At 38.6% G+C, this 15,478-nt stretch overlaps 1 protein-coding gene across 3 annotated transcripts; it reads right to left on the reverse strand.

Moving 5' to 3' along the window:
* Nucleotides 1–112: 112 nt before the first annotated feature.
* stag3 (STAG3 cohesin complex component) lies at nucleotides 113–15,454 on the reverse strand. Of its 3 annotated transcripts, none has more exons than XM_077531125.1 (32): nucleotides 15,343–15,454; nucleotides 14,873–14,946; nucleotides 14,692–14,785; nucleotides 14,387–14,596; nucleotides 14,047–14,143; nucleotides 13,038–13,114; nucleotides 12,719–12,923; nucleotides 12,404–12,555; nucleotides 10,926–11,123; nucleotides 10,484–10,582; nucleotides 10,163–10,239; nucleotides 9,957–10,064; nucleotides 9,674–9,755; nucleotides 9,436–9,541; nucleotides 8,746–8,849; nucleotides 8,223–8,315; nucleotides 8,003–8,095; nucleotides 7,553–7,753; nucleotides 7,303–7,367; nucleotides 6,288–6,375; nucleotides 6,132–6,209; nucleotides 5,960–6,052; nucleotides 5,702–5,864; nucleotides 4,505–4,632; nucleotides 3,393–3,494; nucleotides 2,979–3,112; nucleotides 2,787–2,909; nucleotides 2,514–2,680; nucleotides 1,962–2,154; nucleotides 1,077–1,157; nucleotides 889–973; nucleotides 113–789 (listed from the first exon to the last, which is right to left on the reverse strand). In XM_077531125.1, the coding sequence occupies exons 2-32, from the start codon at nucleotides 14,920–14,922 to the stop codon at nucleotides 757–759; spliced, it is 3,579 nt and encodes a 1,192-aa protein (XP_077387251.1). In that variant the 5' UTR covers nucleotides 14,923–14,946; nucleotides 15,343–15,454; the 3' UTR covers nucleotides 113–756. The 3 variants fall into 3 exon arrangements, with proteins under 3 accessions (XP_077387251.1, XP_077387252.1, XP_077387253.1); XM_077531126.1 differs by having other exon boundaries at nucleotides 15,226–15,352; XM_077531127.1 differs by lacking the exon at nucleotides 15,343–15,454 and adding an exon at nucleotides 15,184–15,269.
* Between the last annotated feature and the right edge of the window lie 24 nt (nucleotides 15,455–15,478).

The raw sequence follows: 15,478 nt of genomic DNA on the forward strand, positions 1-15,478 counted from the left end.
CGTCACGTGACCGGGTCTACTTCCTGCTCGTAGTGAATGGCGTGAAAGACGGCGATTGGGTTTAATAAAAAGGAATAAGCCGTAGGTGAACTCATTTCATAAGAGTTGAATATTTATCCTTTTTTTATGTTATTTATTTCTATATTTTTAATTCTAATACAAATCCACACATTCCAAATACCATCAGGTAACTGTTCAACCAACCCTTACTCAAGACTCTTGTTATAGAAGTAAGTGGTAATTCAAATTTTGAACCCCATAAAAGTGCAATTTTCAAACATACTTAAATTTCCTCACACAAACATATTGCATTCCTGTCATAAATACAATACGTATACATAAATGTGAAAAAAAAAATGTTTCATCACATCTGATAAATAAATACAGAATGTGGTTGTTTGAATAAATATGCATGCAGAATAAATACCTCATGCCAATTAAAGGCACTTTGAAATTCATTTTAACACAACATTTTTTGAAATTCATGAGCAATAATTAACAAGGAAATTCATGTGATTACATTAACAAGAAATAACATCTTTAGTTAATACATGCACACTCCGAGCAACAGGGATCAAAATATAAGATTTCTTTTGAACATTTCTCAACGTTTTTTTTTCTTTTTTTAAAAATCCATTTCATCCTGCTCACTAATCCCATGACAATACATGGCTGAAATCATTTAGGAACACCTTTGATTTAACTGTAACATATAACACACTCATGTTGCCAAAACTCAGCTGTGGTCTTGTTGCGTCAATTTATCAAGGACACTTGACGGGTGGAAGGCTGCGTGGAGCAAAAAAACAAACAAACAAGGCATAAGTAGTATATATCACACAATATAAAGTGACCAACGCATGTTGATTTCATTGAGATTTGTTTCACCAGTATATATGAAGAATCACTTTCGTATTCGTCAGACTTAGCTTCTTCTTCTTGCTCTGCGACATCATCCTCAATCAGTGTAAGTCTGCGGACATACAAGAACACACGCAAGCGTTGATAATTTTGGCGCGGCACAATGTTTGTGTTTTGTGAGGCCAAAAAAAATAAATAAATAAAAATCTTGTTACAATGTCAGATGGGTGTGTAGGTCTTTCTGGTCTGTGGTGGAGCTTATTCTCATGGTGGGAATCCTGTCTGGCATCTGTGATCTGAAACATGTGACATGTCGGCAGTCTCAAATGAACACCAAGATGCATGTTTACATGAGCACACATTTCAGTAATGTGATTCATTTTTGTTTTTCCACTATTTATTGGTGCACTACCTGCTACTCAGTGGTGCTTTTGATAACGTACAAGTGTATTTTTTCCAAAGCGTTTTTGGCATGAATTGACCTTATTTTGACCCATAACTGGTTACATACTATATGTAAAACATAGCCTTGTTGGCAGTTTATTTCCAAAACCAGACCATTCCAAATATCTTGGCTTGTAGGGGTGTGAATTGCCTAGTACCTGACGATTCGATTCGTATCACGATTCACAGGTCACGATTCGATTCGATACCGATTAATCCCGATACGAATTTATAAGTCGATTGTTGCGATTTTTTTCATTCAAATTTAGAAAATACTAATCAGTAAGCTTGTAGAGTGTAAGATTTATATGAAAATGTATTATTTATTTATCTGAAATTTCAGTCTTATAGAGGTTGTAATCTGTTTCATGTTTGAACAGCATTAAAATAAAATATTAAGGCTTAATGTTCCGTTCATATAACATTCTTCCATGCTCAAGGTGTGAATCCTAAAAATAAAAAATAAAAAAATAAAAATAAAAAAAATCGATTCTGCCGATTATTGAATCGATTCGAGAATCGCGCGATGTAGTATCGCGATATATCGCCGAATCGATTTTTTTTTAACACCCCTATTGGCTTTTAACCTCCAGTATGTGATTGCTACTTAAGAAACAATCATGAGATTAAAACAAAGAAACAAACAAAACACGCACCCCAAGGAGAATTCATCCTCAGACTCTGGTTCAGTGAAACCACTGCCAACATCGGATTCCAAGACGTACTCCGGGGTCCCAACTCTAGTGTTGGGCTGCTTCTGGGCAGTGGAGGTGAGGATCGGGGTGGGCAGCCCGCTGTGAATACTGCTGCTGTCCGACCAGAATCCTTTCTTAGGGCTGGCCGCTGCACCTGAATGAGGCACAAGTCAGAGCTTGACCCACCTGTTTGTTCATCAGTCTTCATTCATGCATTTTCCATGCTACATTTTCAAGCTTTTATGCACAATTGCATATTAATCAAAAAATGTGCTTGCCCCCAAAATGCATGGCTCCCCCATCTGCTGTTCAGTAAATAATTGCATCGAGCCACGATTTGTGGCTTTAGGATACTACATTTTGAGGCCCCATCCCACAGCCAGATTTACTGTTACTGTCTATGAAATTGGCCTTTATGTCCTTGACACTTTCAAAATAAATGCAATTCAATAAGTACTTATCAAATAAAATGTAAATTACAAATAAACTGTATCAATATAACTGTTTTCTAACCTTGTGCATCAGTTTTTTGGCGTTTTGCGACCGGGATGGTTTGCGGACTAACGGCTTCAACTCTTCCCTCCAGGTTGGCAGAGGTGCCGCCCAAGGAGCGCTGATACATGTTGACTGATTGCCAGGAGAGGGCAGCAGTGGGACACAAGGATGTCATGAAAGCTGACCTGGGAGGGAACAAACAACCACGTTTGCTGCAACTTAATGTTGAAACTTAAAGCACAAATGCAATCCACAGTGACTGATGTAATGTGGATGAGGATGACAGCTCACAACGTGGTCTTGTCCTTTTGCAGCAGCTTAAAACTGAACTCGCTGAGCATCTCCAAGAAGGGCACATTCGGGTGCTGCTCTACCCCTTCCTCACATGCTTTGAAGGCAAAACGTATTCCGTCCCTGAAAAAACAATTAAACACCAATTTGCAAGCCTAACAATGCTGTTTTGTGTGTGTGTGTGTTACTCACATGTGCAGAGCTACCAGTGGTTTGCGAATATCTTCAAGGTTATTGCCGAAAGTCACGGCGAGCTTCCTAGCCAAATCTCTGATGTCGTCCTTATCCTTGCTCGTGACCCCCTCTGTCAGCATCTCTGTGAACAACTGGATCGACATTTATAGCCAATCGTCAAAAGATTTTTAAAGACACTACCAAATAGGTTTTACGGTGAGTAGCTCCTTTCACACTGCGTATAATAAACGGACAGCAATTTTTAATAGGTAGTATAAGTACTGTGACAGAAGCGGCATGCAGTCTGTGTGTACTGGAAATTCCTCCAAACAAGTGTGGCGGAAACTTAACTCTACTCACAAGTCAGATTATAAGTAATTCACACACCAATGCTGAGAGAAAGTGTTGTATGAGCATTCATGCATGGCATACCTGCTGTATACTTAGGCAGAGAGTTCGGGCGCTCTTTACAGGATTGATGAGTTTCGTTTGAGTTATAGTTTCTTTAATGATGTCGCCAAAGTCCTTAAAGTTCTGCGAGAAAAACAGGAAAACCATCTCTGGTAGATTTATCACTAATTGCATTGGATTTATTTTTAGAATCGCTTTATGACATCATCGAAATGTGGATTTCTTAATAATATGAATGTTATTTAAAAAGAGTATATACACATGAGAATTACGGGGTGATTTAGGGCTGTGCAATTAATCAAAATTCAATTACAATTTTAATTACTACACTCCACAATTACAAAATCAGTACAATCGTGAAAAAAAAAATATTAATACTATTTTTTGAATTGTTTAAATGTATACATTTGCACCTTTTTTAAATTTTAAAATAACTACCGGGTTAATTAAATAAATTTAGATTCATCCAAAAGGAACTCGCATAATTACTGTTTCAAAGAATTTATTTGTTTTAATATTTCTTTATAGTCTTGTGCCAACAAATCGTCCTACTGCACAATACACATGCTGCACTCCAACTTCAAATCTTTGCAAACATAAATAAATAAAAAAAATTGTTTGGTCCAGAAGGAACTTACGAAATTATAGTGTTTCTATTTTTTTTTAAATTGGTGTTAAATTTTTTAAATGTGTAAACATTTTCATGTTTTGTACCAAAAAAAATAAATGATCGTCGTCCTGCAAAGTGCTCAAGCTGCACTCCAACTTCAAGTTTTTGCCAAAATAAACAAATAAATAAATAAATAAATTCTGTTTGTCCCAAAAGGAACTTACATAATTATATTTACATATTTTTTATTTGATCTTAATATTTTTAAATGTTTTAAATACATGTTCTTGTTTTGTACCAAAAAATAAATCATCGATTAAATAATTTAATAATAATGATTTGTCAAAATAATCGCGATTATAATTTTTTTTCCATGATCGAGCAGCCCTAGGATGATTCATAAAAAAATAGGCAGAAAGTTAAAAACATCCTTGGTAGATTTTGTGATTCACATCCTTTTATCAGCTTTGCATAACTCCGTTTAGCACACAGCCATAGAAGGACGTTTTTTTATGAGGTGTACCTTGTCGTAGTGCTTGAAGACGTCGGTGCCAGCGGTGAGGTCCATCACGCCAAAGATGACCAACTTACAGTAGCCGGCCAGCTGGTTGCGCTTCTTCTGAAGAAGTTTGATCTCTTCCTCCTGCTGATCTGGAGATGACAACAAACAAGCCACAGTTGATTATGTGTGAAAGGAGGAAAAAGGTTCAGGCAAGCCAAAAATAGCACCAAATCAAAAAGGTAATTACCAACACCTGTAATCTTCAAACCTGCAAATTTCATTACCTTCAAGCAAGTAGACATAAACATGGTGCCAGCGGGTACGAGTTAGCCCTAAGGACAACACAAGTAGCTTACGGACCTGTTGTACAAATAACTCACCAGTGAGGGGACACTGTGACTTACTAAGAATTTTTTTGTTTATTTGTTTATTGACCATATAAACATAAACAAGTAGCAGGAAAAAAAAAAAGAAAAAATGTTTTTTAAGAAATTTAAAAGAATGATGAAACGTATTAATTCAACCAAAAAATGAATGTTAACGTTTATTATTTAAACTTAACATGGTACAAGTTTCTTCGGTACCAAATATTTTATAGTTTACTTCATTAAAAATAGAATAAATTGTGTTCAATGGGAATTTTTAAAAATTTATTTACCCAAATATTTAAAAAAAAATGTCATTTTATAGCTGTAATTTTAATACCATACAGCGGTATTTTTACTCACGGTTATCATTTCATCAGAATTTAATATCGGCCTAACATTATTTTCGTCATCCACCAAAGGTACCCAGTCAACATGATCCTACATGACAAATCACATTATGCATAGGAAAAAGCAATCATTCTTCTCATCCATCCATCCATTTTCTTGACCGCTTATTCCTCACAAGGGTCGCGGGGGGTGCTGGCGCCTATCTCAGCTGGCTCTGAGCAGTAGGCAGGGGACACCCTGGACTGGTTGCCAGCCAATCGCAGGGCACACAGAGACGAACAAACATCCACACACACAAGCCCACCTAGGGACAATTCGGAGCGCCCAATTAACCTGCCATGCATGTCTTTGGAATGTGGGAGGAGACCGGAGTTCATTCTTCTCATTTCCAATAAATTACACAAAACAATCCGGTAAATCTTCTTGTTTCTGAAGCAAATGCTAGCCTCGCGGAACATGACAGAGATGGCTGACATTTGGACAGATTTGGTTTGTGAAATACCTTCCACCTCTGTTTCATCCGAGAAGACGTAGTCCAGAAGGAAAGCTGACATCTCTGTACGCAGGGAGTGAGAGGGCAGGTAGTACAAATTTTGAAGGGCGGGTGTAGAGCGGACAGAATTGGCACTGTAAAGCACCAGGAGGTCACACAGTAATTCAAATGCCTGGAGTGAGGGGAGGAAAGATGATCAATTGGAACAATTCTACTTATTTAAATTGCACACATGTGATGTCACACTTATGGTGCAGATGCTCAGACCTGATCTCTGATGGCTGCTTGGCCAAGAGGCAGGCACGCTTGGCAGATTTGGCAGAAGGAGCGCACCTCCTTCTTCAGGCGTTTCACTTCCTCCTGGGACCGATGACAGGAAGTTTCAGTGAAGTCAAATATATAAAAAAAAAAAAAAATGCTTTGTTGTTAACTCGAGCACCTGGGATGGAAGAGAGGGAAGATTGACTTTGGCCCACATCAAGTGAAGGGCTGAGCACCTCAAAGCTGCTACCACAAGCTACAACAAAACAAATGGACGCTTTATATTTGTCGTTTTCATTATTGAATATCACTATGAGCGGAACTCATCACAGACTTCCTCGTCGAGACGTCTGGACTCCATCCTGTTTTTAAGAAGATCCATGCAGGAGTCAAACAGCCTTTCACCTGATAGGTTTTTGGCACTGGAGAAAAACAAACAAACAAACAAACAAAAAAAACAAAAAAAAAACGTAATTTTGCAATATATATTTAGGGCCACCCCACTCCCCACCAGGGATATCAGTTTTGGAATTTTTCATTTTAGTTAGTTTTTATTTCGTTTTGAGTTTTAAAATTTTTTTTTTTAAATTTAGTTAGTTTTAATTAGTTTTCACGATGGTTCTGTTAGTTTTTATTTGTTTTAGTTATTCAATAAATGCTTAGTTTTAGTTACTGAGATCACGTCTCTGATCAACTGCTGAAAGGAGACTGATTCTGTCCTCTCATCTAAAAACTGCTTCAAACATCAAAGCGTATGTAGGGATGGAAGAATGTTGATTTGTTGTGGATTGTATTGGTGTTAATGTTTTATGTTTGGCTTTTTTGTGTTCTGTAAAGCGCTTTGTGACAGTTCAGGCTCTTTGAAAGCGCTATATAAATAAACTTGAGTTGAGTAGTTTCAGTATAAATGTTTTTTTTTTTTAATTAAATGTGTATTACTTATGCGCAATATTAAAAAAAAAAACACCATAAGAGCGACATCATCTAAAGGTGCTTTTCTATTGGCTGCCTCTAGATGACGTCGCTTCTGTGTGACACACTTTTAAACGTCCTTATTCCGGTTAATATAAAAATAAATTACTTAAAATCATAAATTAAAATCATCCCCAAAGGCTAAAATGAAGGACATTTTTGCTATTAATCATAACATAAGTTAATTTTAGTTTTGTAAACATAAAATGGAGTTTCAGTTAGTTTTCGTTTTTTTATTTTATTTCGTTAACAAAACTGCTTTTTGAATTTTTGTTTGACTTTTTCCGTTAGTTTTAGTTAACTAAAATAACCTTGCTCCCCACCATTGTTTGACAATGGCTAGAAGTTATAAGCAAATACTGTAGTGTGTTAGACACCTGACCAAGACTGCGATCCTCTTCAAGGCCACGGCTGCACTGAAAACATCATCATCAGTTGGGGCCTGGGTACATACACAGGAGACACAGACAAGACACACATGCTGCTAATGGCATCACCTCAAGCAAGTAGACATAAACAGCAGACAATGATGTGTTTTTCTAAAAAGAACTCTCGAGCTCCTTTTCTATGCATGTTGCACAGCCATAAACAATACATGTATCAAAATGCAAGTTGAGTTTGTCCAACCTGCATCAGGTCACTGTAATAGGCGTTGAATTGCTCAGTCAGGCTGTCAAACAGCTGACTAAACGCCAGGTGAGAGCGGGAGGAGAAGGCGTGGCTGCTGGAGCAGAGTGTGCCAACCAGTTTGCGGCACACCTCCAGCACGGTGTTATCTGTGTGCTTCTCTAAAATCAGACATATCTGAGACAGCAGCTGGTCGAGATGCTGTCGCGTGAGAAAAAGCCGAGAAAAGAAAAAAAAAATTACATTCACGTCCAGTGTAAAAAAAAACAAAAAAAAACGTAACAAGACAGTTGTCATATAAGTGTACCCTAGAAGAGGAGGAACAATTCAAGGTGATGCAACAAAAGTAAAAAGTCAAGAGAAATAGAAACTGCCATGAAATTCAAGGCTCTTCAGGTTACAAAATACAGTACTGAGCATTCATTGGTTGCTAGTATGAAAATACGCTACCTTCTCCATCCGCTGTGCGCTGCTGTACATGTCCAGGTCGAAGTAGAGTGGCACTTGCAGGAGGAATCTTACCTTCCTTGTGTCTGCTGAATACTGCGCAGAGGGAGCAAACACACATAAATGTTCAATCTTAAATACTAAAAATAATGAGTTTGGAGTAATAGCTCTAAGAAAATGCACAACACAACATTCAACATTTGAGCTGGGCTCGACTAGTTACCTTGGCCAGAAGCTGTGTTAGTAAAGGGATGAAATGGGCAGTGATACGCTTCCTGTCTTGTTCCTGGGTCTTCTTTTCCTTTGCATTCAGGCCCTTTATGAACACAGATCGAACTTTACAAGTCTTGGGATGCACCTCATAATTAGGACTAAAAATTGATGTGGAAGGATGACCAGAAGATAAATGACAAAGAGGATCCTTGAATTAAGTCTGAAGCCTGCTGCATACCGAGCAATATTACTGAACGTGACTTAACTGTTGCACATTGCACAGAATTCCAAACTATTCTGCTGCGTTTTTAAATGTGAATAGCATATGAACGGCTTCCCTCTCTTCCCAAAAAATTATCAAATATTATCACATTCCTGCAGATTTTATAATACTTTTGTCCATAGAGTGTAGCAGCGTACCCTGAGTCTTATAAAATGTTAAGCGTAGTCTCATAAATGCCATGACATACAACCTCACAAAAAAGCCTCATGCATAAACTTCATAAACCCACTATAAGTGTATATGCACCCACCTTCTTGACCGGGACTCTGCCAACGGGTGGGGTTGCCTCTGCTGCCCGTCGGATTGCACATATCATCAATTCGATAAGTATGTCCTCCTCCTCGTTCATCAAACCTGATCACACAAGTAGAGCTGTCAAATTTTATCGATTTAGCGAGAAGTAAACCATCCATCCATTTTCTTGACCGCTTATTCCTCACAAGGGTCACGGGGGGGGGTGCTGGAGCCTATCTCAGCTGGCTTTGGGCAGTAGGCGGTGTACACCCTGGACTGGTTGCCAGCCAATAGCAGGGCACACAGAGACAAACAACCATCCACACTCACAAGCACACCTAGGGACAATTCAGAGCGCCCAATTAACCTTCCATGCATGTCTTTGGAATGTGGGAGGAGACCGGAGTACCCGGAGAAAGAAAACCCACGCAGGCACGGGGAGAACATGCAAACTCCACCCAGGAAGGCCGGAGCCTGGACTCAAACCCGAGTCCTCAGAACTGGGAGGCGGACGTGCTAACCACTGTGCCGCCCTCCGAGAAGTAAACAATTATCAAATTAATTGACAACTATTTTAATCGAGTAATGGTTTGGAGCCATTTTTTAATTTAAAATTGTCCAAATCCCCTAATTTCAGCATATCAACAGTAATTGTTGACTGATTTCTGTAGTCCTTCATGGAAGAAGACTGATTTTCAATCCTCACCAGCTTCCTCTAGCAAAAGAGATGTCATGCACTCCCAGTCTTTTAACTCAGAACCTGCAACATCCCACAGGCTGTCCACCAGGTAAATCCCATGCTCATGCAGGAACTGTCCACAGGTGGAAAACAGGAGTTAGTCAAGTAAATGTATTCATTCTGTACTGTTTTCTTTTTAAATTACAGGAGGCTGGATGCTTAAAAAAAAAAAAAAAAAAAAAGTAAAGAGGAAAAAAAGTGTTACCTCACTCTGGAAGTAGAAGGAGATGAGGATTTGGAAGAAGTCAGAATTTGTGCCATCCCCATTGCTAATCACACTTTTCAGCCTAACACAGACAACAAAATAAAAGCCACTTTTGGGTACAAAATGAAATTTGCCATTCAAAGTGAGGATTCACACAATGGACTTGTACTAACAGGAAATTGTTGTGCAAAGCACACAAAACACAACAGTGATAGTCTGGTGGTTGTTATAGCATTGCTAAAACAGATCTAATTGTGGCTAAATTAAATGAGGAAAAAAGTACTTCATATAGAGGAACAAGCCGGCTGTGGACGCCAAACTGCGATTTGCGGCGTAAACTAGGGGATAGATATGAGCACACTCGTCCTCCTGCAGGCCTTCATCCGTGCTCCTGCACACATTAACACACATGCATTTCAATATATTGTGTTTTGCACCATCCAACAACACCCTCACAATGCATATGTTACGGAGAGATATGCCACTTACTGGATTTGCAGCAACAGCTTGATCACTTCCACAGCAACGTCGCTGTCCTTGTCCATCACCATGTTGAGCATCCTTTTCTAAACAGACACACACAAACTACATTTTCCTGGCAAAACATATTTTCAATAGAAAATGAATTGCAGCATTAGCATGACTTCACCCCCTGACTTGAAGTCAGACAGTAAGAGATTCTAATTTCAAGACGTATGGTTTAAAAAAAAAAAAAAAAAAAAAAAAAAAAAAAAAGGCATACTTTATGAATAAAAGGGGTAATTAAAATTAATATGCCAATCAAAAATTAAACCAAGAAGGAAATCTCACTTTAAATTTGCTGGTGAAAAGCTCCAGGTGGCTATGAAACTCTTCCTCCTTATAGAGACCCCGCAGGCTTCGCACACACTGCAGTCGCACCACACTTTGCTGCGGGACATCAGACAGAAGAGTATAACTGTGATGTCATGTTTGCTTGAACAAGCTCTGAAAACCTATCACCAATGGAATGCTAATTAAAACAAGAACACTTAACGGGGAAAACAATTGGGGGGAATAATAAATTCCATGTGCCCCAAATAGTCTAAAAATTTTGATTAATACTGAATTGCACATAGAACATATTATTGCAAAGAATTTTTGCCTCGAGTTCCCTTCCAAATTCATTCTTACACCGAAAATGTGTAACTTTTGTTCCCTTCTGTCCATAAGAAGCTGATAACCATTATGAAAAAAAAGAAAGTAAAAGTGAGTATAAAGATCAGTGCGACACCTTGTCATTCATCATCCAGCCCAGGTATTTGATACAGCCATCATTGAGGAAGGTCTCGGGGTCTGTTTTGATCCACACACCCAGCTCCTCCATGCAAGCTGCCCTGATATCAACCAGATGGTCACGGTAGCGGTGCACAAAAATGCCCCGGAAGGTGGCGTTCATCATGGACGACAGCTCCTCTTTGTTTTCCAGCAGCTATGGTGCAATCACAGAGTAGTGTGAACAGAACTCATGTGGATGTGTTCAACATGAGTCTATCATAAGCACTGCTGTTAGACTGATTTACTAAGATCACAAATAACACATTTTATAAATTTTGTTAGGTCCAAAAGGAACGTAACACAAGTATATTGTGTATTTGTCTTAATAATTATTATTATTATTTTTTTTAAATATCTAAACATGTTCTTGTTTTCTAACACCCCCCAAAATTGCTTGACTAATCATTATTACCAAAATAATTTTTAAAGAGCTAATAATTTTTCCCTATGGAACATTTGGGAATCATCGCAAGCGCAAAATAAAATGGGAGGAAATCAGCTAGCAACTGCATAAAATCCATGGCTTGTTTGACTTAACTTGCCGCAAGTGTGTGACTTTTGGATGTACAGTATGTGCCCATCCTGCATAACATTGCATTTAAAATTTGGGACAGCACATCCCAGGGAAGAAAAAAAACCAAAAAAAAAACTGCCTGGGATAGCACCAACTGCCGCAGTGCACTAAAATGACCCATGCTGATGTAATAAAATGCAGAGCCGAAAGGTGTTTTGTAATCAGTGATATGACATGACTCCTTGTGCGTTAGGGATGTAACGATATCCAAACAACACGATACGATATTATCACTATACGATAATTAGCACAATACCGTGGTGAAGTTGGCGATATAAAACAAAACAAAACACAGTATTGTTTAAAAAAAAAAAAAGCTTTCACTAAACCCCCCCACCCACACACACACACACACAATATTGTGCTTTGTACATAACAGCAATGCATGTAAACAACCTACACTCTCTGATAGCACTTAATATTGAGGCACTTACTTGCTAATGCATGCCTACATTGACTCGGTTCACAAGCATATTACATTCCCCTTCATGTGACCAATAGCGTGGATTTTAAACAAAGAAAGGCCAAAACGTGTCTTGTGAAAATTAAACTGCACAAAAAAATAGCCACCAGAAGGTGCTAGAACTACACAAATGAAAATCAACCTGACTTTTTTTAACAGACGTGCTGCTTTTAATATCATAGCATGACAACGACAATATTGTGGCAGTTTTAATATTGCGATATCATATTGCCATTATTGTTACATCCCTATTTGTGACTGGCTTAAGTTAGCCCTTTAAGAAATTAGAAGCTCCAAAATTGTCAAAAACATTTCTGCGTGAGCAATCAAGCTTTTGCTTGACAAACTTTTAGTAAATCAGGACCTAAGTGCAGTATGTGTGTGTGATCTCAGTGACCTCTCTCATGGAAGCCCTGAGCTCTTCCAGTCGCTGAGAGTCTTGATCCTCCACATCCTTGCCCTGCTCCAGGTCGTACCGCCGCTGGATGGTTTGCAGTTGAAGGGACACTGCCACAACCACCTCCACCATTCCTGACATAATCTTTATGGCTACCAAGAAACAAAGTCACATCTGTTCTTACCATATGCGAGTTGACGTAATCATTATTTGTATGTTACAGTATTACGTAAAAAGTGCAAGTTGATAGCTTGTATCTTTTGTTATAGTTCTGATGTCGCAGTCGTTGCGGAAGCTCTTTTGAGACGTGCTCACCGATCAGGGTGCTTGTGTGTCTCAATGCTCTGACTTGGGAGTCAGACATCCCGGTGAGGAGAGACAGCAAGAAGGGGAAGAGGTACTCATCATAGATGAGACTATTTCGACAGGAGCGCACCAGGACGCGGGCAAACTCGCAAAGGTTCGCTCGGAATCGCTTCAGCCCGGGGCGCGTTCCGGACAAAGGGTAGCTCCCTGAACTCTGAAAAAATTGTATTGTAAAGATGCATCATTCATGCCATGATTGTGCTTTTCTAATCGATCAACACCAACTTCAAAAAAATGACAAATTTGCCTAAAATTTTTTGTCACTTACAGCATCAAATTGTCTGGTTAGCGTGGCGATGATTTCTGCATTTTGCATGTTGTCGAGCATCTCTCTGTTAACCACTCCTGGGAAAACGGAATAGGAAACAGTCAACCTTGCCCTTGACAAAATAAATAAATAAATAAATAAATGTATTCCTGCGTAAGATAGTTTTTAAGTTGTATTTAATTATGTACAGTAATTAATTTCTTTGCTATTTCTGAAAATACAAGGTCCGTGGCCAGTGACAGATTAACATTATTAGTGATAGAGCGATATGTTTTTTTCAAGGCCGATACAGATTATTAGTAGTCAAGGAGGTGGATAACCGATATTTCAAGCCAATATTCATTTGCAGTAAAAGGGAAAATATTAGCATAAAAACTCTAAAAAACTACTTTTTCTTTTAATTTCAAACATAAAGAATTGATAGCATTGTTTAAAAATGACAACAAAAATTGGAAGGGAGCTTCCAGGGTTATCAGCATGTGTTAATCCAAATGAAAAATTAAGCAAGTAAATAGTTCCCTAAAGCTTTCTACTGTAAATAAAGTTTTCCAAAATGTCAACATAATTTCTTCGTTTTATTATTATTATTTTTTTAATAAAAAAAAAAAGTGTTGGGAGTTCTCAGTGTCAGCATATATAGGTATTTTTTTTTTTTTATAAAGTGGGAAGTTTAAATAGATCCAGAAAGGAAAAGTTCCCTAGGTCTCACTGAGAAACAAATACGTGCAAATGTGGCTAATTTGGGGTTTTCGACAGGGTTAGTAAAACGTTTCAAAAGATGGTCTGAATATGTCTTTGTGACAAGTAAAAACTCAACTCAAGTTAAATTCGGAAAAAAAAAGCGCAATGCTGATATTGTCATATTTGGCATTTTGACAAATATCGGCACGGGTCGATAATCGGTCTATCCCTAAACATCATCATGACATATTAAGGGATTAATACTCGTTGACAATTGACCATAAGTGCCCAACTTCCCCTCATTTGGCCTCCCCATTAATCCCCCGACCTTGGCATCCACAGCACTGAACGATGAAGTTAATGAGCCCAAGCAGTCCCTCCTCACGCCACTGCTTGTAGTATTCCAACCACTCGTCAACCACTGTCTAGAGATGGCAAGGAGAAAGGCAGCCATTCAGACAATTTGATTCTGAATAATTGGAACAAGTGCACAAAACAAAGCAGTGGAACACAATTGTCTTCTCTACAGTGCATCAAAATAACAAGACATGTTCACTTTACAGGCACCTTAATGAAATCGCAAACTGTATGTATGTTATAAAGTACAAGACTGTAGATTGTTAGTCATAGCACATGAAAACAATGGTTGAGATGGGGGATTTGCTCACCACTAGGTCACTCCTTCCAGAGTTGACAGCATCATAGATATCTTTTGCACTGATGGCCTGGTTGACTGCTCTTTTCCTAGACTTGGCTTTGGCCCGCCTGGGTGCACCTGGGGAAGACTGATCCTCCTGAGAAGCTTCTGGCATAGATAGAATTGCTGTGCTCATGGGTGATGCTCTCAATGCATACTTGTGCCTTGGCCTCTTGGATTGCTTGGGATGACGGAGAGACAGAAATTCGAGTGAGACGACTCTTGGATTAGCATTAATCATGGTAGGATTATTTGCTTCCAAGGGTTTGTGCTTACCGTTGAGCTCGGCTCTGCCTGGTTTTTCCGCTTGGTGGTTTTCACTGGGAGCTCAAAGTCTTCATCTGAATCAGAGAAATCATCTAAACTAAAGCTATGAGAAAAAAAATGTATTAAAATTCGTGTAAATAGTGTATGTATACACAAGAGATAACATATTTTGGGCTTGTACCACTCTTACCTATTTAAGTTGCCATTTGGCATGCTTGACAAAGAATGTTGAATTTCCATTAGTTGCACTTTTGGTCAGGTTTGCTGATCGATGGTAAAACAAAGAGAGAAACAATTTGACAATTGTAATGGGCTGAATTCTTCCATTTTTTAATGACTTGACTTTAAGCTAATTTGAAATGTACAGCTAATTATAAATTACATTACGAGCACAAGTATAAGGCTAAGCATTTACTAAAACCGGAGACATTTGATCAGAATTAGAATTAGTACGTCGTTTGGTTTTGCTAGCAAACATTTACGGTAACTGGGCAAACATACTTTCGGCACTTCCACTTCAGCCTCAAGTGTTTACTAACTCACCAGCCACAACGCCAACACTACTCATAGGCATAACTATTATCTAACCAAATTTCTAACCAGTTAATAAAACTCGGGATTATTATATTACGACTTAAGTTATTTAAAATGTATGCTTACCGAGTTTACGACCACCTTTACTTGGTAACACCAAGAGCGCGCAAAGACTGCGATTAAACGAGGACCCGGATTGGCCAGAGCTCACCCGCAGAGACTGTGATTGGTCCTTGGTGAGTTCGTCTTGTTACCTGGCAGT

The sequence above is a fragment of the Festucalex cinctus genome, chromosome 9 (assembly GCF_051991245.1).
Source record: "Festucalex cinctus isolate MCC-2025b chromosome 9, RoL_Fcin_1.0, whole genome shotgun sequence".
In the NCBI taxonomy this organism is placed as follows: domain Eukaryota; kingdom Metazoa; phylum Chordata; class Actinopteri; order Syngnathiformes; family Syngnathidae; genus Festucalex; species Festucalex cinctus.